The sequence below is a fragment of the Chaetodon auriga genome, chromosome 13 (assembly GCF_051107435.1).
Source record: "Chaetodon auriga isolate fChaAug3 chromosome 13, fChaAug3.hap1, whole genome shotgun sequence".
Taxonomy (NCBI): domain Eukaryota; kingdom Metazoa; phylum Chordata; class Actinopteri; order Chaetodontiformes; family Chaetodontidae; genus Chaetodon; species Chaetodon auriga.
The window spans coordinates 23,582,842-23,608,828 of record NC_135086.1 but is presented as its reverse complement, the minus strand read 5'-3'; the positions used below and the strand labels follow the sequence as shown (position 1 = coordinate 23,608,828).

The following is a 25,987-nucleotide window of genomic DNA, read 5'->3' as shown; positions in this document are numbered from 1 at the left end:
GTTCACAATTAATTATTATTAATTATTATAATTATTAAAGTTCATTATTCAGTGTTTTATTCCTGTTCTTCATTCATATCAGTCCGTTTAGAAGATGTACGTATAATTTTACTATTATAACAGTCTTTTTATTTAATCCTTAACATAGCTGAATGATATCAAACCAAAATTCACCCTGATAGAATGAATACAAAGCAAACTAAACAGAAAAGAGGTATTTTTGACTTTTTTTCTTATAGGTGAGGCTGAAGCACTTGGACCCTGTTGAGCTGGTGTTTCACAGCTGTACATGAGTGGCTGGATCAGTGTTGTGCAGCCACTGTGTTGCTCTTCTGTTCCTTTCAGCACATTACTCCAGGCTCTAAATCCCAGTGGTTCAGTAAACAGCTGTTCAAGAGGGCGAGCAGCAGTGGAACAAACTTTCGTAATTCAAATACTACAACTATGCACACATTATGTTACATTCACTCATCATTGCTATATATCACTTAAATTCACAGGGTGTTAAACCAGGCCCGGTAGAGAAAATGGCTGTGATGTCTGCAAAAGCAAAGCAGGGAACAATGGTAGAGGCAGTTAGACGAAAGATTAGTATGTGAAAGTCAGCAATGTACACAGAATAGTTTATGTGTCAATGTCTCTGAATTAGCCTCAAATAGAAGCACACTTAGCAAAGGCATCAGTGGAGAGATGCTGGATCTGTCTGTGGTCAAAGTCTGTGCTCACAAAACGGGGTATAACTAGGGGGGCAAAGTTCTTATGCAGCTTGGCATTGACTAAGAACAAGTGGGGAACATGCAAAGTCTCGAAATTGCATCCTCCCACCAAGGATGCATGAAGAGACACAACGAAACCATGTGAGGAGAGAAGAGCCAAGGAAATGTGTTTTTAGGGAAATGAGATGTCTTTTCCTCGGAGGGGTCACCTGAAGCAATGTTTCTCATGACAGTGGCAAGTGGATCAGCTGTCAGTCGGCTTTAACAGCTGTAGAGACTGTGTCTGCACATGTGCACTGTACTAATACTAACAAAGACTCGCAGTTATCAGTGCCAGAGCAGCAGTGTTTGTAGGCCATCACCTGTTGAACAAACACCTGCACATGAAGAACAACCTGCACTCTGTATCTATACTGTGCACTGTGTCCTGCTCAGAGGCACAAGAACTGTTTCTACTGGCAGAGTGTGGGGAAATTATATATTCACTACTTGCATCTGTATTTATTGATATTCTGATTGTGAATTATTTATTTAATAACCCAGAAATGTGTTTACATGGTGTCTTTTGAACAGTGGAAATCATTTATTCGTCTAAATGTTTCAGGGAAAATTGATATTCATATCAAGCGCGACACTCGTCAGACTCCCATGTGATTGAATGGAAGTGTGTCATGTTTCTTGCTGACAGGCCGACTCTCTTACTTTAAACCTGCAGTCTAGCTGAAACATCCACTTTCTTTTGTTAACAAACATAAAGCGAGATTTTGGTTCAGTTTTCAGTTTTATTTTTACAATTAAACTACATTTTGTCTCGTTATTTTTCCTCATATTACACGCTGATACAGTCATGGTTAATGTTTAATGAGAATGGTGTTATCTTGTCATCTCGTCTGACTCATGGAAAAAAGTTCCTTGACGGACATATTCAGTCATAATTGTCGTTAATGAAATTAACACTAACACATGCACACACACAAACTCACAAAGAGCCATGTGCATTAACACTACAGACAACTGAACCATGCCCTTAAGGCACACTAACACACAAAGGTTTTTCCCGAACACATATATGTATACGTACACACAAAAGTATAGAAGCTGAGACTGGAGTTTGTCTTTTTTTTTTATTATTATTATTTTTATTTTTCATTATCTCAAGATCATGAGCTGATTATTTTGTTATCTCAGGAAAACAAGCTTTCTTATGTCGAGATGACAAGAGAATCAACTTATTGTCACCAGAAAACAAAAGTTTGTTTCATCTTATAGTAGACTATGTACACTAGCTTTAGTGTACAATGAAGTCATTAAGCCAGGATGCACTTAGCTCGGTGGATTCTGTGGATACTGTGTAACAGTGAGTATCTGCCCACTTCCAGCACTGCCTCATCAATTATTAGCAGCTTTCACCTGCTAGGAAATAAATCTTTCACCTCTTCATTGATTGTGGGTGTGATGCATTTTCGTTCAAGTACACATGACATCCCTCTAAATTAGCTATCATATACATTTGCTGACAAATGTCCAGGCTCAAAGTCAACAGGTGTCTGTAGGCTATGAGAAGATGCTGTGGGGGTCACGATGTAGTCTCTCTGCAGTCTGTGTCTGCCATTGTAATAGGCTGTATTTAAGCAGCTGCTGGCTGAAACAGAGAAAAGTCTTTTTCTCATGATAAATTATCTTGAGAAATTGGCTTTTGTTTCCTCGAAATAACAAGACAAATTAAACCATTATCACAAGAAAACGAGTTTTGGTATCTCGAGATAAAGTAATTAACCCGTGATTTTGAGGTAATGGCACCCAAAAAAATATTTTCAAGGAGGGCCATCCTCGGCTTCCACACACAATACAAGACTAAATGTGTGACAGGTGTCAGGGAAAGGGAGAAGCCGCAATGAACCTGTGTAGCCTGAATGTTTCCAGTCATGTCTAATGCAGATTCACATGCAGTATCTCCCCCAACATGGCCGTAGTAGCAGTCAAACATTTCCTTCAGTCACTGTCACTACAGTACAACAAAAACACGCTCGCGCACACACACACACACACACACACACACACACACACACACACACACACACACACACACACACACAAAACCTTGTTTTCATCACTTCTGGGGACAGAGTTTTGGTCCCCACAAATTTGTCAAACCCCATGAGGGCTCCTGGTTTTGCGCCCCCCCCCCCCCAATAGAAAAATACATCCACAGAAACACACACACAGCTTCCACACACACACGCCCACGATGATAAAAAGCAATTTCTGAATGTTCTGTGGATAATGTGTACAGCCTGATGAGAGATAAACGGAAGGGGAGCACTCTGTGGAAGAGAGAAAATTGAAAGATTGGTTGAAGATTAGAATTTGGTGTCTGTGCTGTGAATTCTTGATGAGTTAAGGGCAAAGCAGGGGAAGATTGGAGAGCAGGTCATCTTGTTTCAATGGCAACACAACAGTAAACAATAGCTAATAAAATGGAAAACATGGCATGAGGAGTTTGGGGCTTTGCTGTGGTTACCTGCAGTTTAGTATTAGTTTATATTGGTTTACTTTACATTAGAAGGATATTACATCATCTACAAATCTATCAAGAATACACAAGAAAGTCCAAGGTGTCACCATACTACCAACAAAGCAACACAATAAATGAGTATATGATTATTGAAAAAAAATCACTCCAAGTCAAACTTCTAAAAATAAAAATCTATAAAATGACTATGATGGTAAGCCTACTCTTCCATGTTTCACATTAAGTGTGTCACACACATGGTTGTTAGTGTGAGGTATCCTGGACACATTTTCAAGGTCACTCCTCCACCCATCAGCTAGCACACAGTCAGGGTTAGCTGCAGGAACAGCTGGATGTTCAGATGTAAAAGCTCTCGATATCCACGTGAAGCAAACTGTCCCACTTTTTCCAAGTTTCCTAATTTTAACTGACCTCTCCTATATATTTAAAATAAATATTTATAAACCATGGATGTCACAACTTTGTCTGTTGGCAATGAGAGCAAGGAGAAATGGACAACACAGAAATACAGAGATGAATGTCTAAATTTCAGGCATTCTGGGAAAAGGACTTAGCTCACTTGAAACACATCTGCAAGAAATCTACTGATGAACACACTATTTTTATTTTTGTGTCATTACGCCTATTGTGTTATGCCATGCCATTGTGCCATTTTCAGGTATATTTCCATAATTTTCATTGAGGAATTTTGATTTTTCTTGTGAATTTAAGGGGAAACTCCTCTAATTGCTGTTGACGTTTATGCCTTTACACAGGAGCTTCATGGTACTCGATCTTACATTAATCTGCCTCAGAGAATAAACTTTTCTTTTAAATGACTATAACCGAGTTTAACTGGGAAAAATCCAGTGCACAAAAAGCCAAAAGAAAAAATGACACCCTCAAAGTTCCAGCTCTATTCAAAAGACAGAAGCACAACAAGACATCTGTGTTTGAGAATTGAGATGGGGTTGCACATACAGCCAGTGTTGGGCGGTACACGAAGTACTGGAAGAGTTGTAAGCTTTAAGTGGCTTTAAGCCACAAATGAAATACATGAAAAAGTCCTACACACACAAAATGTACCCAAATTTGGGTGGATTCACACGTACAGCCAATTAGTTTGGCAATGAAGTGCTATGGGGTTAAGAGGGACAGTCAGTCACTGTTACATCTCCCCAGAACTGACAGGCCAGGATAAGAAGCAAATGATAAGGAATAAAATAAACACTTGCTGAGGTTAAGACTCATATTGCATCATATCCTTTTGGGATAAAGACACAGACAGTCATGGTGCGAACAAAGACACTTGAATGAAGCCCTACCATTCTTATATCCATGTAATTTAAAAAAAATATGTATTAATAATATTTCCCTCCAAATGTATGTCACATGTGAGGTGGGCTGCTGTCAGAGCCCAACATACTCAAAGCTGATGGATTAATAGCATCTACTTATAGAGAGTATTTGACCACAACAGCTCTTTTTATTGGCCAGCATCTCTATCTAGTTAAATAAATCCCTCTGATGACATAAGTTGCCTGAGAACTGCAGATATATGCAACTCAACAATGCCCCTGTGTTGCTTCTTCAGCAAATATCCTTTCATAATTGAGCAGTATGGTATTGCATAAACTACTGAATCACAGATGACTTAGTTTGAGATGAAGAAAATAAAAGAGGCTAAAAACACAGCAAACAACAAGAACTGCGGCTTGACTGTCTTTGAGACCTACAATAGTAAAGCAGAGACAAGTCAGTCTGTCTTGTCCAGTAACAGGTGCATCCAATATTTTTTTTCACAGTCGACTCTCTGACCAGCTGCCACTCCCAGAGCCCTGCCATGGAAAACAGCATTGTTTTTCTTTATTGGAACATTGCTTAGTCGCGGCCTTGTGATGCTAGAAGAGAGACAGGCCTTCTCCAAAGTCAATATTTGCTGCAATTATATAAAAGCAGGAGAGAGATGGCAAACTGGAGAGTAGTGACCAGGTTAATGATGCAATATTATGGTCATCTACCAATCCAAAAACAAACAAAAGGACAGAACACATGCTTAATACAAAATAAGTGTGACCATTCACTGACAAACACAAAAACAGTTTCTTTGAGGCTGATGGGCCACCTTCATGGCAGCAATCTCTGAAAAGGCTGTTCAATGTCTCGACCATCCTCACAGAGCAGGTTGGAGGTATAGAGTGACAGTCCCCAGGCACTTGCTGCCAAGTCCTGTTTGGGCCACTTGGCTCTGACATAGTGTCTGTTTGAAAGACTGTCTGGCTGACTGACTGACTGACTGAAGAGATTCCAACTGCCCTGCACCACCTTAACTCAGCCATATGCCACACTCTCTTCTTCCCTGAGCAAAGCCCTTTTACTTAAAATTAAAAGGGGCTCTGTGTCAACTGTCCTACCCTGTAGATTCCACTTAAAAGATTTTCAGCATGGCATAAGTTCAGAACACAGTATGTTTGATAAAGTCAAGTCCAAGCAAGACCAGCATTTGGGTTGTTACGAGGGGAAACTAGAACATTGAGAATATCTTCAAATCTCTCTTTGCCTGTATGCATTAGGACCCAAGATGAGCCAAACATGCTGCAGCTGGCACAATAAAGAACAACACAAGGATGCCACTGTCATCGCACTTGATGATGAGTCTTGTGTGTGTTGGCCAGGTGGATGGTATGTGGCGCTACCCTGGTGTCGGCCTCTTCTTGATCACTCATCAAAGTGGTAAGTCTCTCAACACTGTCCTTTTGGAAAGGTTTTATTTTCTACTGCATCTCCAAAACCCGGATCAAGATGATTGTCTGTTCCTTCGTGTGTCTATGTGAACCTGAGCTGGTAATGTAATTGCAAACAAAAACCTTGTTGTCACTGCTTGTCTCAAACCTCCTATAATTTGACCCTTTTGTGTGCTCTGAGACCTCATGTGTTGGTCCTGCATCTCCAACTGTTCCATATTCGCCATACTCTTTTCTTGCTTGATGGAGTTTGGGTGGTCATCAAAAACAAAGCAGGTGGTTCAGCAGCTAACTTGTGAGACCCATTCTCCTTGGAAATATCTCTTTGTTTGGAAGCTGTCTGAAAAGTAGTGGTGAGCCAGTTATCTGTTGGGGGATGGTGACATCACAGGGTGAAGTGAATGGTCAAATAGCCTAACTTTATGACAAAATAAAAATCTTTGGTTCATATAAATAACATTTTGTTGATTGGTATCACTACTATAGTAATGACATATATGTGAAAATAAACTTACGTTTGCACATAGGTCCAGTCCCATGACAAACTTCATCAACAGGCATTATGGACTAATAGTCCTGATGGTGGGAATATAGCATCCTTCTAAAACCAAACTTGCTACACTGCATCTTCAGACTGTCCTCCAGAAATGATTCACCCATTTTTGAATCATCAAAACTTGAGCTGACAGTGCATCAGAATGTTTCAGTTATGTAAACAAAGTCTTGCTAAATAAATGTCTAATGCTTATGAAACTTTGTGTCCTCTCTCTTGTCCTTGTTTATGCATATATTTGCATCTTTGACAGAATGATATCCTATGGCTATAGAAGGGCTGTGTATCCATATGTGTACTGTTCTGTATGTTTGCCTGCAGGACTGTTGTTTTGAAGCAAGAGACAGGAAGATGTCCTGGGGGACCTCAGCTTCCATCTGGTGTCTTTAGAGTTCTGTGCATCCCACAGCATCTCACTTCTGTACAGTATGTTGCTCTTATGGCTTTGAAATGAGCACAAGAAGGCCAATATGCCAAAAGTTAAACAAGGGTTGACACTGATTTGTAAGATTTTTTTTTCCACTGATTCCAAAGACAAAAGTGGTCTCTGTGTTGCTATAGGACGTCTGGTAGGTGTCTATATCATATCAGAGAATGAATACTATGTCACTTCATATGACTTCAACATGGTTTCCACCTCATTGAGGCAAAATATGAAAACACCCTCTGATCCATGCAGATTAGTACTGCAGTGACTCACACATCATACACTGTTTGGCATCTAATTCAGCCAGCTGTATCTGTCCCCTGGAGTAGTATTGGCACTTTGACTCAGAAGTCACCACATATGAATGCACTGTATATAGAAGATGGAAATCAAGTAATTACAGTCTGGATGGGAGCCAGGGTTTAAGGCTGCATGGCTTGTATGTATATTTTAAGACCATAGAAGAGTAAATTGAGGGATTTGTCATTGATGCGCCAAGGTACAGTTTGGCATTAGGTTTACTAGTGTGCACAGCTGGAGGCAGACATACAACTCTACTTGCAACAATGTCTATAGATGTGATAGATGTGTAACTTGTATATGTGGCTATTTGGAGCTTTTAAAAATGAGATCGAGTAATGATTAATACTGCATGGCAAAAGTATGCAGGTATCTAATTCCAACCATGGGCATTATATGCTATAACAGCCTCCACAAAACTCTTCCACAAGATTTTGGAACCTTGCTGCAGGGATTTGCTTTCATTGAGCATGGATGGAATTGATAGCTGAAGTTGGGTGATACGGCCTATGTGCCTGTTCATATGTAACTGAGTAACTGTTCGATCTAACATAGATCTTCATTCAGGTGTTGTCAAATTTCTGTCTGATTCTTGTCCTTTCTTGTTCTTTCTTGTTTTTTGGATGTTCTTATCCTACATCCTGTTTGGTTATGTTCTAGCTCATCCCAGAGGATCTTCCACATCAAACTGGGAAACCCATTTCTTTACTGAGCTTCCTTTGTGTACAGGGATAGTGTCATGTTGAAACAGAAAAGGGACAAACATAAATTGTTCCCTCAAAGTTAGAAGAACACAATAATAGTATTGTATGTTGTACAATTAATATTTCCCTTAATTGGAACTAAGGGTCTTAGCTAAAACTATCAAAAACTACCCCAAACCAAAAGTACATGAAAGTGTTTGCATATACTTTTCACCATATAATGCAGTTGGCAGTATTTTTGGACTACCATACAGTTTGTATACACATATATTTATTTACAGAAATATTTGCACAAATTGTGTGTATGGTCTAGTAATATACTATGAATGTGTAAACCTTCATCTCTTTTTTTCAATTAAAATTTTTTCATCTATTATCTGTTTTCTATCTATTTAAATCTCTCTCCTTTAAAATACCATACAACTTAATGTTTCTTGTCTTACAATACCTATCCACAGATAATGATTAGGTAGTACTTCAGAAGTCTTACAAAATAACAAAGTTGTGCTTGTAGAAATACTGCAGGACTGCAAATAATTAGCTGCCTTTCAGGATAGCAGTCTGAGAGGTAAAATGACAAATTTTTGTTCATGCATTCATTTGTTACATTTGTGGCTTAGATAGAGAATTTAGATATACTACACATCAGTGAGCTGGTGCTGAAATTAGCCTAAACGAGGCAACATAAAAAAAACAGGTTTTCGTAAATTTGCTAGGAACCATTTGAAGACAATCTAATAGCTGCTTTATCTGCTCTGGTGGGTCCAGCATCTAATAAACCAGGAGCTTGATTTCATCTGCTTACAATTGGAATGTATTAGCTTCAGAGCAGTCTAATATACCCCCTGTTACTTTGGTGTCATCACTTTCATTTACTGCTATTACATTCCCATGCTCTGTCCTTCTCATCCTGCACACTCATGTCTTTTGCTTCCCTCATTTCTTATGCACATGGTGACATCCTCATTGGCCACCTGGTTTGATGTCTATTTGTAGCACTGTCTGCTTCTCTGTCTGTCTGTACTTTCTACTTGTCTCTCTCTCTGGATGCTTCACTCTGCCAATCTGTCAGTTCACCTGACCATGGCACATTCCAATTATGCTTTTGACAATTCTGCAGTAAAAAGCATGAAGGGTCTATCACAGGTCCCCTGGTCTAAAATGAGCAACTGCACACAAATTGAATGATCAAGTGTGAAGAAGGGATTACAAAATTCAACTTGACATTTTGACATCTGTTTCCTCTGGCTCATTTCAAGAGCCCCTACAGGATTGACCAAATACTGAGCCTGATTATAAAGTAATTTGATTGTCAGCAGAAAGGTTATTTAGTATCATAAACCTTCTCTTGAAAATGCATGTAAATTATGAGTTGCCCTCCTCATGAACCTACATATGAAAAGTACAGGCACTTGCAACATTAAAGTTAAGTTGCGTAAGGTACGTAAGTTATGTCACATATGTAAAGATATTTACACAGGACAGGGGGCAGCTGTGGCTCAATAGGTAGAGCAGTTGTCCACCTATGAGAAGGTCAGTGGTTCAATCCCTGTATACTTTCTGTACCTCTGTACTTCCTCATTCCATCACCAATTCTTGTCAGTAGTCTACATGTCAAAGTATCCTTGGGCAAAATATTGAACCCCAAAATCGTCCCCAATGTTGTGCCATCGGTGTGTAAGTGTGTGTGAATGGATAACGCTCAGAATGAGCAGGTGGCTTAGCTGCCATTTGAATGAGTGAATGCACACTTGTGTTGTAAAAGTGCTTCAAGTGGTTGTCAGACTAGAAAAGTTCTATCCAAATACAGTCCACTTACCTTTACCATTTCACCCAGGACGGTGGGGTTTGAGACCTATTTGAAAGCACAAGTCAATGGTGACTTACTTTAACTAAGTAATGAACTTACTTATTACGTACATAAACTTACTTATTTTAACTAAAACCATGATCTTTTCCTAAACCTAACCAAGCACTTTTGGTGCCTAAGGCCTGCCAAACTGTGACACAACATTAACCATGTGTTCAAAATGTTTTATGGCAAAAAGGCTTTCTGACAGGTAAGATGCTAAAGGGTATATTGTGCATCTGTATGAGAAGCCCAGGGCGTGATGGAATGAGAAAGGGTTGCTTTAGCTGATATAGGGAGAGAGCTGTCTGATATGACAGAGAAAAAGAAGTGGGATATACTGTGCGTACAAGAGATCAGACGGAAGGGGAGAAAGGCCAGGAACAGTGGGTGTGGCCAATCTGTAATACTATGGTGTGGATGGGAGGAGAAATGGGGTAGTGGTAATCCTGAAAGAAGAATATATCAAGAGAGTGTTGGAGGTTAAAAGAGTGTTGGACAGAGTGATGACTAGGAAGCTGGAAATTGAAGGTGTGATGATTAATGTTGACAGTGCATATGCACTGCAAGTGTGGTATGAGATGGAGGAGAAAGAACAGTCTTGAGTGAGATAGATGAAGTAGTTGAGAATGTACTCAAGGAGGAGAAAGTGTTGATTGGAGCAGACTTCAATGGGCATGTTGTTTAAGGGAATCAAGGTGATGAGGAGGTGATGGATAGGTATGGTGTCAAAGAGAGGACTGTGGAAGGACAGGTGGTGATGGATTTTGCAAAAATAATGAAAATGGCTGTGGTGAATACATATTTCAAGAAGAGGGAGGAGCAGAGGTTGACATATAAGAGTGGAGGACATTCCACACAGGTGGACTATGCCTTAAGCAGGAGGTGCAACCAACCTGGAAGAGATTGGAGACTGAAAGGTGGTGGCAGGGGAGAATGTAGCAAGCTAGCATCAGATGGTGATCTATCAAGAATTAAAAAAAAAAAAAAAAAAAAAATGTGAAGACAGACCGAAGAATCAAATGGTGAAAGTTGAAAAAGGAGGAATGGAGTTCGGGAAGGAGTTAAGACTGGCGCAGGGTGGTAAAGAAGAGCTGCTGGATGCCTGGGTGGTGGTGGTGCCAGTGGTGAGGAAGACAGCTAGGAAGGTCCTTGGTGTGTCATCTCGACAGAGGAAGGAAGACAAGACTTGGTGATGAGGAAGTACAGAAAGTATACAGAGGAAGAGGTTGGCAAAGACGAAGTGGGATAGGCAGAGAACTGAAGAAAGTTGGACCACAAGGGGATGTGATGTAAGGCAAGGGGGAACTGGCAGAGGCAATGGAAAAGGTTGACGGTGAGTTGTATGAGAGGTTGGACACTAAGCAAGGAGAAAAGAACTTGTGTGTGACAGATTGGCAAGGATGAAGTGAGGGCATATATGAAAAAGGATGGTGAGTGAAAAGGTTGTTGGTCCAGATGACATACCTGTGGAGGCATGGAGATGTTTAGGAGAAATGGCAGGAGAGGTTTTAACTAGATTGTTGAACACAGTCTTGGAAACTGCGAGGTTGCATGCAGAGTGGAGAACAAGTGTACTTTTCAAGAATGAGGGTGATGTGCAGAACACACTTAGTAATGCAGTAACTACAGAGGTATAAAGTTGATCAGCCACAGCATGCAGGTATGGGAAAGAGTGGTGGAAGCTTGGTTAAGAGCAGAAGTGATGATTAGTGAGTAGCAGTATGGTTTAGTATGCCAGGAAAGAGCACTACCGATGTGATGTTTGTTTTGAGAATGTTGATGAAGAAGTATAGAGAAGGTCAGAAGGAGCTGATTTGTGTTTTTGTGGATTTAGAGACAGCACTTGACTGTGCCTACAGAGGAAGTGTGTTATTGTATGAGGAAGGTGGGTAGCAAAGTAGTACATCAGAGTTGTGCACGATATGTATTAGGAATGTATGACAGTGGTAAGGTGTGTGGTAGGAGTGACAGATGAGTTCAAGGTGTAGGTGGGATTACATCGAGGATCGTCTCTGAGCCCTTTCTTGTTTGCAATGATGATGGACAGGCTGACAGACGACATCAGTGAGAGTCTCCATGGACTATGATGTTGGCAGCTGACACTGTGATCTGTAGCAAGAGTAGGGAGTAGGCTGAGGAGAGCCTGGAGAGGTGGAGGTATACACTGAAGAGAAGAGGAATGAAAATCAGATGGAGCAAACAGAATACACATGTATGAATGACAGGACAGTGGAATGGTGTGGATGCAAAGAGTAGAGTTGGCAAAGGTGGATGAGTTTAAATGCTTGGGATCAACTGTTCAGGGAGGTGAAGATGAGAGTGTAGGTATGGTGGAGTGGGTGGAGAAGAGTATCAGGAGTGATTTGTGACAGAAGGGTACCAGCAAGAGTGAAAGGGAAGGTTTATAAAATGGTAGTGAGATCAGAGTTGAAGATGCAAAGACTTTTGTTGGGAGTGATGAGGATGGACAAGATTAGGAATGAGTGTATTAGCGAGACAGCTCAGGTTATACATTTTGGAACCAGTCAAAGAGACTGAGATGGTTTGGACGTGCAGAGGAGAGATCCTGGGTATATTGTGGGACACTAGCTGAAGATGGAGCTGCCAGGTAAAAGGGAAACAAGAAGGCCAAAGGGAAGCTTATGGATGTTGTACGGAAGGTCATGCAGGTGGCTGGTGCAACAGAGGAACATGCAGAGGACAGCAAGAAATGGAAACAGATGATCCACTGTGGTAACCCCTAATGGGAGCAGCTAATAGATGAAGAAGATTAAAAACAAGATTATAATATTACAATACAATAAAACACTACTTACAATAACAATAAATTATTGCTTATTTTGTTACTTACTCATTTCTAATTTAAGCATTTAAATATCTGCTTATACATTTTCTGTATGTGTAGCATGGAGGGGGCTACAACTGCATTTCATTGTGCAATTCTGCAGCGTATAAACCTTGGAATCTTCATAGTACACCTATCTATGTACATGCTTGGACAATATGTGATGAGCTAAAATCCTCAGCAATTTTTAAGGCAATTTGAAACTGTCCATCATGAGTCCAACAGTGCGATACGATTCCATCAAAAATATGTGGACAATAATGAGTAAAGGACCTCATGACCTCACTGGAGCAAATTTTTGTTGAACGCTGTAGACTGTGGCACTGCTGATTTTGAGTTTTCACTATTTTGAACTGACAATGCTTGCTGTGATTACACCATCAAGAGAACTGTCCATATTTTTCAGTAGATATATTTTGAAAATATTTGCATAAAAGAGAGAATGATGGAGACAAAAAAAACCAAACCAGTCAAAGAAATAGGTTACCAGCCCTTTAAGCCTGGTGCTTTATAATTTGGAATAATGTTTAAGAATAATGTTTTAGCATTACATATTTTGCTTTCAGATATCTCTACGTTATGGTCTTACCTGCAGCCTCAGTCCACTGAGTCATTAGCAGGTGGGTGGTGAAAGCATCTATATTGATTGTTTTAAACAGACAGCCATTGTAAATAATATATGACTGTTTGGGTCATTATTGATTGCGACTCACCCACGGTTTTCATGCATGCGACCTCCTTCAACCAGAGAGACTGTGTATGTGTGTGACAGAGAGAGATTGAGAGAGGAGATGTATGTGTATTTCAGTGAGTGCAAAAGCAAAAGAAAACAACCCCTGTAGGCCTTCCGGCTCCAGGAGCCTTTCAGGGTCTGAATAGTGGAAATGGAAAGTCCATCTGTTAAGGACCTAATTCAGTTCTCTCATCATTGATTATAAACTTCATAATCTGGCTGCAGGCACAGCATAAGTGCAAAAAAGCAGAATTCAGAAATAATGAAGCATGCTCACTTTGTTGAGAGCTCTCTTGATTATAAATGCGCTGAAGAGCAGGTCTAATTAATGGTTTTATTATTGCTCTGTCCCAGTTACAGTCCACATATCTAATAGATCAGGCCTCATATAACTTTGTGAGATATATTATACAGGCAATGTGGCATGTAAGTCTCAAGTGTTTATGAGTCAGAGTGTGTATTGCAGGATTAGTAAACTAGCAGTAGTAAAGGTTGGAGAAGGAGTACCTGCAGTTACGTGCGAGGCCACTGACTGCAGAGAAGAGACACAACAAAGCTTCCAGTATTACGCCTTTCAGAAGTTTACTGAACATTTCCCCCCCATCTCAGGGTTAAGATCGCTGAGGATAACTGGCTCTGTAGGCAAAGCCACTGTCCTCTTTTAAAATCCATTCCATAAACATATTATAATTATTTGGACATTCTTATTCTCAATGTTATTGTAAAACACTTTGTAACATTGTTTTTGAAAACTGCCATCAGAATCAAATTATCGTTGCTACTATTATCTAGGATAAATTTCTGCTTACATGCTGAATTTGTCCATCCTTTTCCTTTCTTAACCGCATTGAGTCTTCTTCCCATTTCGCTATTTGATCATATCTGTCAGTGCAGTACACCACACCATTACTTGATTACTTCATACAGCCTCCTCCACCCATTACCTATCGAGCGCTATCTATTCCATTCTTCCTTTCCCACAACATCAATTCATCCCCCAAATCTAAATGGCAGCAGGAGGAGACAGTTGCCCTGCAAAACCTCATGCTTCCTGCTCTCCACGATCATTCACATTCACTGTACTCACCTCTGCTGATTTTCACTCATTCACACATCAATATAACACACTATCTGTAGCAACATTCCACCACTGTATGATGCTATATGTATAATTGCAAAACATTTTGAGACAGGCCATTTCAAATGTTACTGTAGTGATTTTGAACAGTATTTGTGCACATGGCGTACTCTCCCACAGACAGCAATGACCCCATTAATGGTGATACATTAGGCAGGTTACTGACAATATGCCTTTGAGGATCTATGAGAGTCTGCCTCTTGACCTTTTTGAAATGAGCTTTATATGGATGTGCTAACAGTTTGGCACTCTATAACGTATCCATATTGCACAAGCATTATAGTGACACTGATTCATGGTTAACATGGTTCATGGTTAACAGTGGCTCCACATCACAGATTAAAATATGTGCTCTCTTAATGCTTCTTTTCTTTTTTAAAATCTGCTTTGTTGTTTAGCATTGCCATTAGGAATGCACCTATCAAACTTTTCTTTCCAAATACCCACTCTGATACCTTTGCTCGGGTATTTTCCAATACCAAGTACCGATCCAATACCACTGCTCTCTGTTCTCTAAATTTAGACTCTGTATATGTCAGCGGTCCCAAACCTTTTTTGTGCCATGCACCGGTTTCACATAAAGCAATCTTTTGATGGACCAGCATAGAAACAAATAAAAACAAATCTTTAAAAATACAACTCACCATTACGCTGAATGTAGTTGTAATTAGTGGGAGCCCTGCAGTTGTTTCTCTTCAACGAGAAGGCTTCATTGCCTCATTTGTGAGCCTGTCACCACATATTACGCAGAGCGGGCTTAGTGCATGAGAATCACCTGAAGTGATAAACCCATATTTTAAGTAGGACTGCTGATATTGTCTCTTAAATGCAGCTGTCTTTTTCTTGGCAGTTATAGGCTCTTCTTCTTCTGACACATCATTTTGGCCTTTTCCCCTTTCTGAAGAAGCTCTCCAAAGATGTTTGTTTTTTACTCATTTTTGCTAGCTTGTGGGCTTACTTTTTTACTACCGTATCCTGTGACCAAGACCTATGTACATGTGTACAGAGGCACAGGTGGATGCACCTGATTTTCAAAATAAAACTTCTGTCAGACTGTGATGATCAATAAAATATTTTTTGTTCAGTCTCTCCGTGCGGCCTGGTACCAAATGGCCCAAGGACTAGTACCGGTCGGTGGCCCGGTGGTTGGGGACCGCTGGTATACGTCACTGTGTGAGACATAACATGGGGCTGGTGCCCTAAAAACTCAACAACCCACTGTGCGTACATCAGGGCTCTCAAGTTTTGAACGTGTTCAGAGTGAGATTTTTGCAGTGGCGGTGACGGGGGTGGTGGTTGGGGTGGGGACGGGGGTCTGATCTGATAAATGACACATAAATTTGTCCAAATAAAAATATTTATTTAATTCAGCATTTCTTAGTGCAGGTGTGTGTGTGTGTGTGTGTGTGTGTGTGTGTGTGTGTGTGTGTGTGCGTGTGTGTGCGCGCGCGCGCGCTGTGTCTGCTGTAACCCCTGCCCCTCCTCCTCCTGCTCAGTGCGTACACACAGAAGCCACCACACATCATGTAGTTGACCAATCACATGTGGCTTGAACAGAAAAAAGTCGAAAAAAAATGTCTCTCTGGTTCCCAGGCAGGAGCTGGCTCCGACCGCTCAATTCAAAGAGCTGGCTCTAAGAGCCATTTCGTTTGCGACCGACACATCACTAATTCCTCTACCTGTTCCACTGTTATAAAAAATAGCGGAGCAACTTGGTGGGCGTTATCCTGGTAATTTCTCTGCGTGAGAAATACAAGTTGTGGCATGTGAGCGTGTGAACGGGTTGAAATGCGTGTGTCCCACATCCAATGCGTGATTTTTGAGAGCTTTACATGAATGTAACTGAGAGCTGAAACACTCATTTTGTAATGCAGTTGACAAAGAAACTGACTTTAATTAGGACCTGTCACATCACAGCTGATGCCCCATACCCCAGAAAAACTTCAGCATCAAAACGGATACCAAGCTGTATGCAACTTTGTGTTTAGTGCTAATTCACACATGGTAATGTGCTAAAATTGCTAACATGCTAAACTAATATGGTGATCGCTGTAAACATTAGACCTGTTAAACATAAGCATGTTATAAAAGTCATTGTGAACATGTTTCCATACTAACATTAGTATTCAGTTCAAAGCATTGCTGTGTCTCAGTGCAGCCTCACCAAGCTGCTAGCATGGCTGCAGACCCAACCTGTCAACACTGGGATTTGAAGATAAGGGCAGGGTGCCCCCACCCTGACCAATGTCCACATACATCTAGACAAGGATACATACAGTGAATCCTAAAAGCACCACTAAGCAGCCACTTGCTTTAAAATATCAGAGCATCAAGGATTCGGTTAACTACTTCATACATTAAGTAATGGCTATAATTAGGTGGTGAGAATCAAGTGAAATTGAAATGCTGTGAACATCCTTGCATTCTACACATGAAAACATGAAAGGGCATATTACTTATGACTTGAAGTATATGTACACATCACTGACATCATGATTCAGTTGTGATTTTGAGAGAGACAACTGTAGCAGAGGGTGATTAGGAAAATGGATGGCAGAGACAATACATGGAGCATGTTTCTGCACCTCTTTGGTGCATTTATGCCTGGTAGATGTGTTGCTTTTTCGTCTGTGTGATACACTAAAATCTGTGTGTCATACTTTACAAAGAGCATGAGTTTGAGTGACATTGTTCTTCATTAAGTACGGGTAAACCTCCTCCCATTTGGAGAGAAACTTGCACAAGTTTTTAGATTTTTGGCAGGTAGTTCATCCATCTCATGTTCACCCTTCATCTTCTTTGTTAAAAATACAGGATATTTATGAGGAAAATATTATAAAAGGGAGGACAGTGTTGACTATTTTTATCTGGTCTTGTATTTTTATGTGGTGTAAAATACGATGGCTGTAGCCTCCTAATACCATAAAGTGACAGAGCCAAACCAAACCATTATTAGGTCTATCATTATATCTGTTCCTGCCTGATGAGAAGCCAGGAGGGGGTTTAAGCACAAAGCGCCACAGGGGAACCACGCACCTGAGACACAACAATGCCTCACTGCTAATCTGTGCTGTCAAACATACACAAACACTGATACACACAGATACACAAACACACACACACATAGAGAAGTGGTATCAGTCTTTCTCCCTGCAGCCTTGTGCACTCATTTTCTCACTTACACATATGCGCTTCAACATTCTCCAAATTACGGCAGCAGTAGGCAAAACCTGTGCAAACCTATGCAAAACCTTCCACCTTTCCCTCTGCTGCCTCATAGCACCTGGCTAAGACCCTCCCACCAAACCCACAAGTTTGAATGCCAGTAGGAGTCGGTTGCCCTGCAAAACCTCTTGCTTCCTGCTCTCGCCAAGACCCCAGTCCCTCTCACGGCAACTCTCAAAGATGCCCCTCCAGCGCTTCACGGCCCTAGTGCAGAGAGCCCTGGGCTCCAGAGGTAGCTGTACACACACACACACACACCCACACACACATATACCACTGTCTTCCCTCAAAAGTTATTCCCACCTGTTTGTCATCATGCCTCCTTGCTAGACATGAGCACATGGCAGCGAACATAATGAGTCCGAAGCTCCGTGTGGAACACGTTCACGCACATGTTCGTATAATATGCTGTTGAAGGCGAAGGAGGTATCAGAGATTTAACGCAAGTTGCGGGACTTTTTAGAGGATTTTCTACCATTGAATCGGGCTTTCACCATCTGAAGGGACGTGCATGGTATCTTCATTTGTAGAACAGCCTATATAAACACTCTCTGTCTGAAATGGCCTGTGATTGAACCAATCTAGCCTGTCTCCAATCACAGGCTAGATTTTCTGAAGCCTGAAACCTGAAAACAGAGCAAAGAGGAGGTGCAAAAGTCAAGTTTTTCTAAGACCACTTGACTTACAATATGCTGAAAGGCTATTGTTGAATTGTTTGTCCAATGATGCAATAAAATAAAATACTGCCTACCCCACCCTTAAGTGAATAAGAAGAAGACAGGGTGGGAGGCAATGAATGAAAGACTGAAAGAAGGAAAAGGCAGTGAGGGATGAAGGGTGGAGAGGAGAGAGATGTGAGATAATTTGAGTTATCTTAGCTGTTAGAGAGAGACAGAATGTGATATAGCTTACTTCTCTGTGACTGGAGCTAATGGCCTTTGTGGCAAAGTGACTGTTATGTGTGATAAGACTGAGAAGATGGAGGTGAAAGATCATTAAAGTTAGAAAAAATGGTGCAGTGCTCTGATCTCTATACTTGTAAATATGAGGGACCTTTTTTTTTCCATTTCCATTGACAAATTCACTTCTTTATCAGTCCAAGTACTGTAACACTATCATTGACTTGCTGCTAATCAATTCAACTCAATTTAAGGATGTAGCACATGAATCAGGATCAAAATGATCTACAAAATTGGCAACATAAGGACTGAATTCCTAAAGACATCCATTTCCCAGCAGATTGAATTGTCTTCTATTTGTAATAGAGTAGGTGTAATAGATTAATTGGAAATGGACAGTCTGACACCAGGAGACTTAGATAAATAAAGGATTCATGGAACGTTTTACACTGTACATGCACTTTGGAAAAAAAATAAAATGCAAACACGTCAGATTTGTCATTTATTTTAAAAAAAAAATACTTGAACCTTTCTGTAAAATCATTCCTTGTTGGTCAGAAAAGGTCACATCTTCAACAATGACAGTACAATACTGAGATGAATTGTCACACTAGGAATCATGTTGTTGACCTTTCTTCATTCAGTTAAATCCCCTTTTGGATTATAAAAGAAGCATGAGATAAGGAGAGGGTGCAAGCAGGCTGGTGGCAGCTTATGCAGTGCAGAGTGCTGTAACTGTAACCTGATTAGGACCAAGCCAAGACCCACTCAATTAATAGGACCAATTGACTGGTGTAGTCCCACTCAGTTTCTGCCTTTTCTGGGGAGCACAGCAGCAAATGGAGATTGATTAAACATGTGTGAAGTTTAGAGCAAATCTTGGAGGACTCATTTTTTCATTGCTCTCACTCCCCAAATTCATCCAGACTGTAATTTTCACATATTAACAAAATCAAAATAATGATTTTTTGATTTTTAATTAGACCTCCACTCTACTGATTGCCAAATGAAAGAAATGAAAAGACATCTACTGGGTGTGTAGTCAGCTGGCAGATTTTCTGTTTACAAGGTGTGTGTGCGTGTGTGTCCCATGTACCATGAACCTGTTTATACAGTCACATTGTGGGGGCTCATATTCTTTTTAAGGAAAGGTCCCAAATGCAGGTCCCCATAATGTAAATCATTAAATCTTACGATGAAGACTGGAGTTAAGGTTAGGGTGAGGGTTAGGCAAGTAGTGATTATGGTTACAGTTAGGGTAAGTCTCCAGGAAATTAATGTAAATCTATGTAATGTAACCAGAAATGATGGAAACACGACTGTGCGTATGTGTGTGTGTGTGTGTGTGTGTGTGTGTGTGTGTGTCTGTGTCTGTGTGTGTGTCTGTGTGTGTGTGTGTGTGTGTGTGTGTGTATTATTTTTGTCATGCCATTCTGAGAGGTGTTGGATATATCATAAGAGAGCTCTATAAATAATTAACATTTCTCCAAGTGTATGATTCAGACTGATGTCTGGTGTCGAACTGCAGTGTGATGCAGCACATCCATATTAAGGTATGTGTGTGTTTGTGTGTGTGTGACCTCCTGTGTGTTTGACCGTGAGAACAATTGTACACACTTGTCTTACATGATCTCTCCAATCAGAACAGGTCCAAACCTTTTTTTTTTCTGTGTGATGTTGGTGATCTACTGGGGCATGTGCATCATAAGTGGTTCTGGATAAGAGCATCTGAGTGTCAGAAATTGCCTACGATACGAATCCCCGCTGTAATCTCATTGTAACAGTGAAATACTACCACTGAAATCTGACACAAATTTTTTCAGGATGTTGAAAGATGAGATAATGTGTATTCACTGCAGCACTTACGTGTGGAAGGCTTCAGAAACAGAGCTGCACCGATCCAATTCTCTATCTGTGTTCATTTGAGCTGAAACAAATTATCAGTTCATTGGTCTTTTTTTTTTTTCAATTAATCAATGACTCACAATTATAGAAAACTAGAAAAGCAGCAAATCCTCACATTTGAGAATACTGAAACTAGCAAGTGTCTGGAACGTTTGCTTGCTGAATAACTTAACAATTCATTGAATATTGAAATAGTTGGTCTTTCATTTTCTGTCAGCCGAATAATTGATGAATTCAGTGATCGTTACTGTCCTACAGTAGTAACATCTGGTCACCACAGGCCATCGGCTCATTTTTTGGTGCCAAGGAAGTCAGTATCAGCAGGAGTCAAAAAGTCAGATCTCAGTGCTAACAATGAAATTTACAAACTCCTGAGCACTGATCAAAGCGGACTAGGCCTTTAATGTATCAGCAAGGCCTCCATCAGGCAATCAAGGGCCTTTGTGAATTCACTGTGCAGTCTCTTTCTTTTTCCCACTGTATGATGCTGATTTTGCCCTGCACCTGTAGCCTGTGCACACTTTCTACCTTCTACCTGCTTCGGTGTCCTGTTTGAGTCAGAGCAAATGTACAAAGGAAAACAAAAATCAAAAGTGTCTCAAGAACTTCTCAACTCCACATTCAGTCAACTGAGCCACGTAAAACAATAGAGCAGCGACAACAGCAGCTAATAGTCTTCAACGAGAGAAAATGAAATGCTTTCAGATGGGGCTCTGGCAGAGATGAGTGGCTTTTTAAAGTAATCATGATTGCCATTTGATTCACATCACAACAAAAAGCCTTTTCACAGAACAACACATACACACACACAGAGAGCAGTATTCACTGGCACACAAAGCTTCCATCACCTGAACAGACAGACACATAACTGGCCTTCTCCTCCATTCTCACTGAAGTGTCTGCTTTAATGAGGAACTAATGTCACACCATTTAAAAAGACATAGCTGCATGTTTGTCACAGCAAGACCCAGAATGGATTTATATTTAGACATCCAAAATTCCCCATCCTCCCCTTGGAGTAGCTACACATACTCTCCCATCCCACCATCCTCCACACACTCCCGCCTCCCCACCCCCACAACCTCTCATTTCACCCCCCTTCCTCCGCTGACAAGCAGAAAGGCCAGGGATGAATTCTTGACATCCATGTGAGTTAATTACAATGACTGCACATGTACTGCTGGAGAAGTGTAATTATCAGCACCTCAGCAAAGAGAAAGCCTGTGTTTTAGCCACTCAAAGAAAAATAGCTGGGTTTAGTCCACCTCTTCGCACGATGAGGGTTAATCTAAAGAACATGAAAAGGAATAGGATTTACATTCTGCTGATTCGTGTGTCCACATATGTGAGTGCTGTGTGTGTGTGTGTGTGTGTGTGTGTGTGTGTGTGTGTGTGTGTGTGTAAGTGTGTGTGCGTGTGTACTGTACATGTGGTGAGGCCTAATTAGCCCATTATTCTTTGATATTTCCACTTTCTAATTAATGTTATGTTTATTAGCCTATATCCCTGTGAACAGACTCTTTAAAAAATCCACAGAAAATTAAGGAGTCCTTATCTCAAGAAAAATCTCCTCTTCAGGATCCTAGGACGCAAACAAAAATAATCTGTTTGAGCATCAAAACAGCAAAAATAAACCCAAGTGGCACCTCTTGTGCTTTGTGATTCTCCGACAACTCCAGAGTTACCTCTTATAGTCTGGCCAGTGTGCTTCTGTTGGCTCCAGGGAATGGCCAGCCTGGGAGCCAAGTGGTTTGATAGTGAGTCCACAGAGTAGAGAGGATGGAGTTGGGGAATAATCCTGTTCTGCAGCATGGGCCTACTATGAGTTACAGACTTTTTGGCCCGTTGCCAGGGGTTGGCATGAAAATAAAGACCACCTCTCAGGATGGACTGGGCGTCTTCCACTGGTGAGTGAATTCATTAATATTCTGTGGGCCAGATGGGAAGCTCTGGCGGCTGGATGTGGCCCACAGGCCACCTGTTGGCAACCACTGATAGACCAGATTTGTAGACTCTATCATATGACCCCTAACAGTAGAGAGATGAGTGTGAAGAGAGAGGACAATACAGCAGAGAGAAACTATTTGTTCCTTTTTGTCATCACTACAGATAGATCTACCCTGAACCCTTACTCAGAGACAAGACTAACAACAAACTTTGTCTTTCAGAGTCAGAGTGTGTATATATTTATATTGTTATATTTTTTTTACTTTTTAATAGTTTAATTTTAGAAGATTTGTCATGCACCAACATCACCAAAACAAATTACTTGTATGTGTAAAATCGTACTTGGCAGTAAAGCTTTTTCTGATTCTGATTCTGATTCTGATTCTGATTCAGAACAATTTAATGTCCTGTAGTCACAAGCAGGAGACACTATTGCCACTGTGTTTTCTCAGTGTAGGAGCAGACTTGACTTGGAAAAACCTTGAGTGAGATTGGGATCTGCCTTTAAGCAACTTACTTGCTGCATGGTCGAATAATCTTTCCATCATACTGTCACAGATAACTGGTTTAGGGGAGACACTGGCTCGCCTCACTCGCAGACTAACACAAACTCCCGGTGCCCTGAATAATCAACGCAGAAGGAGAGATGAACGGCCCAAACGCGACATAAGCATATCTCACCCACCCACCTACCCAGCATGGGCCCAAACACACACGGGCTGCTCATCGCATCTGTTCACAAGACACCCTCGCCAAAGAAAAAAAATCCTACCATCCTACCTCCTTTTCTCCAGCATCATTTAAACTGCTACTGCTTCCATGCAATGAGTTTTCTGATAGAAATCAGAAGGAAACTGGATTTGTGTTGGCTTATTAGAGGTGAAGTACAAAAGTGGGCCCGGACATGTGTGCAAAACAGACACAATGGTGCACACTGGAACTGAAGGTAGGCTCTGTCCCAAAACTACAACTGGAGGCACAGTTAGCCTTAAAGAAAAAAAAAATCCCTGAATGCATTGAGTTGCATCCAGCAGAAAACATTTCAGTTGCCATCACAATACAGCCATCATTAGAGTAGAGGAGCAGAATACTGGCTGTCACGTGATGTATTTGTAAAACTTACTTAACGCTGTGCTTTATTTGTAGCCCATCATGTTAAAGCATGGCTTGACCTCTCCTTGTGCAGCACATTGTGTCTTCTGAGGAAATCTGCCTTTTCGCGGAAGATGTCACGTTGAACATACTGACAAAACTGGTCCTCCTTCATTAGTGAGAAGGTGTGTATCTTTTCAACTTTTAAAGTTGCATCTCTCCTACATTCCTAAATGAATTTAGGGACATAAAGGCTTTGTAATCTATTCCATAGAGTTAATTTGTTTCTACTGTTTTGGCTTTGTTTTGAGAAAAAAAAAAACTGTTTGCATGAAGTAGCCTATATTTCAGTGGTGTGTAGTGGTAGAAGGGATAAAAATAAATAAATAAAAAAAATTTAAAAATTAAAAAAAGCTGTCGTTTGTTACTCACGGGTGCCATCGAAGCGGGTGGCGATGGTGTCCAGGAAGGTGTTTTGTGGGGCCAGCAGCCCTCTCATCACCGGCATTCTGCTCCGAGTTGAGGGGGTCCTCCTGCCTCGGCGCCCCTGGCCAGCGCTTGACTCCTGCTCAGACCCGAAACTTGGCAGGAAACGAGAGGTGCCCGGTGCGCATCCCAGCCCCTGGAGAAGCGCACCGATCCGAGATACGCGCGGTGGCTCCACCTTGGCACCGTGGGGGTTGTGACCATAATCAACTCAGCAAAGAGCGAGTATTAACCGTAGCATGCACCTGTGCACCTTCCAACGGCAAAAAACACATTAAAACAGCAGTGCTGGCAAAAGCAAGTGCGATGAGGATTGATGGATAGACGGCAAGTTTTTGATGCTGATGGTGCGTGGAGTGAATCTTATCGCAGTAAGCTCCTCCTCATCTCTCTCTCTCTCTCTCTCTCTCTCTCTCTCTCTCTCTCTCTCTCTCTCGTTGCGTTGTTATCTTGCCACAACTGAGAGCAGATGCAGAGTCACATGACGGCTCTCAGGTCTTGCCGAGCTGTGGTCCTGTTTCAAAGTGGAGATGAGGGACAAAGAAGAAGAAAGCGACTCTGCTTTGTAGGCCAGTGGCATTTCCCCTGATGTAAACCGCTCTGTGTAAAATAAAAAGCCCTGTAGGGAGTCTTCAGCTGCTGTTCAAGCCAAGCAAGACCAGTGTTTTTTCAAATTAGGCTACATAAAACCTAAAATTCCTGGGTACTATAACCTAAAATTACATTATCCTGAATTCACGTCCAAAAAAATTGAAATTAATAAGGAAATAAGAATATGTAATTGATTGAAAGATGTTAGAAGGGGACCATTTAATCGCCTAAAGCCTCAGAGAAGGCGCTGCTCGCCTCTCTGCCCACATGGCCGCATGCAGCTGGAGATATTAAAGAGCCTTCAGTCCTGTGGCTCAGTGACATCCTGCCATCTTCTGGTTGTGCAGCGGAACTTAAACCTCACCTGTCCTTTTCCCACAGACAGAGGAAATAATGTAGAAAAAAACTTAACCTTCAAATAGCATCTTAAAGTCCGAGTTTAACCTTTTTATTATTTCATCACATAAACACAAACAAATACATATTGTTTGTATTTGGAGCGTATTATTAAAACACCTAAAAAAAAAAAAAAAGTGTTGGCCCATGGGTGCATCAGAAACCTGAGGACAATAAAAGAGAAATGACATGAATGTAATTATTTATTTAGTACATTAATGGAACAATATATCAGCTGTTAGGTTTTGAAAAATTGTATTTGATATATTGGGCCCAGGAACGTCAGGAATGCACAATCCCCTAACTGCAGGCTTTCATGATTTCACAAGTATGATTTTATATGCATATGTAGTATTACAGCTAATACATATTTTTTCAAATATTGAATAAAGACGGTTGATAAACCAGTCCTTGTGTTTTTCACAACAGAAGTCACTCTCCAAATCCAAGCACGCCAGGCACTGGCTGTACTGCTCCTCCCTCAGAACCATTATCGCTGCAAGATAACTTGGACATATTGCTCAATACTTGACGGTCTTGAAACTTAATGAGAAGCTTCAGAGCAAAGTTAGATTGCCAGCTTGGCAAATAAGCAGCTCTCCATGGTCCCCAGACTCCCAAAGTCATTATTACCTTTTTTGTGCAGAGGGGCCCTGTGTGACTTTAGGAAGCTTATTATTTTTGTTTGTTTTGTGCTCTCAGAGTTTATTTTGTTAAATAAACTTGCATTTAGTCAAATTACCACTAACTGACACATCAACAACCTGAGGCCAAGTGAAGCAGCTCTGGTTGGTCTCTGGGCATATAATGAAGGAGTCATGTCGAGCCTGCACTACGCTAATGGGAACTTGGAGGTGACAGGGTATGTACACAGTGCACAGACTGCAGCGGGTGGAGGTTGATGTCTGATTAGCAGACTGAA

At 41.0% G+C, this 25,987-nt stretch overlaps 1 protein-coding gene across 1 annotated transcript in view; it reads right to left on the bottom strand.

Annotated features, from left to right (window-relative positions):
• The window catches only part of kcnh3 (potassium voltage-gated channel, subfamily H (eag-related), member 3), a 156,880-nt gene extending 132,465 nt beyond the window's left edge, over positions 1-24,415 (bottom strand). The window contains exon 1 of the mRNA XM_076746505.1: positions 24,025-24,415. Coding sequence (XP_076602620.1) covers positions 24,025-24,100 — 76 coding nt within the window. The 5' untranslated portion in view covers positions 24,101-24,415. The remainder of the gene's footprint in view (positions 1-24,024) is intronic.
• Positions 24,416-25,987: the final 1,572 nt, after the last annotated feature.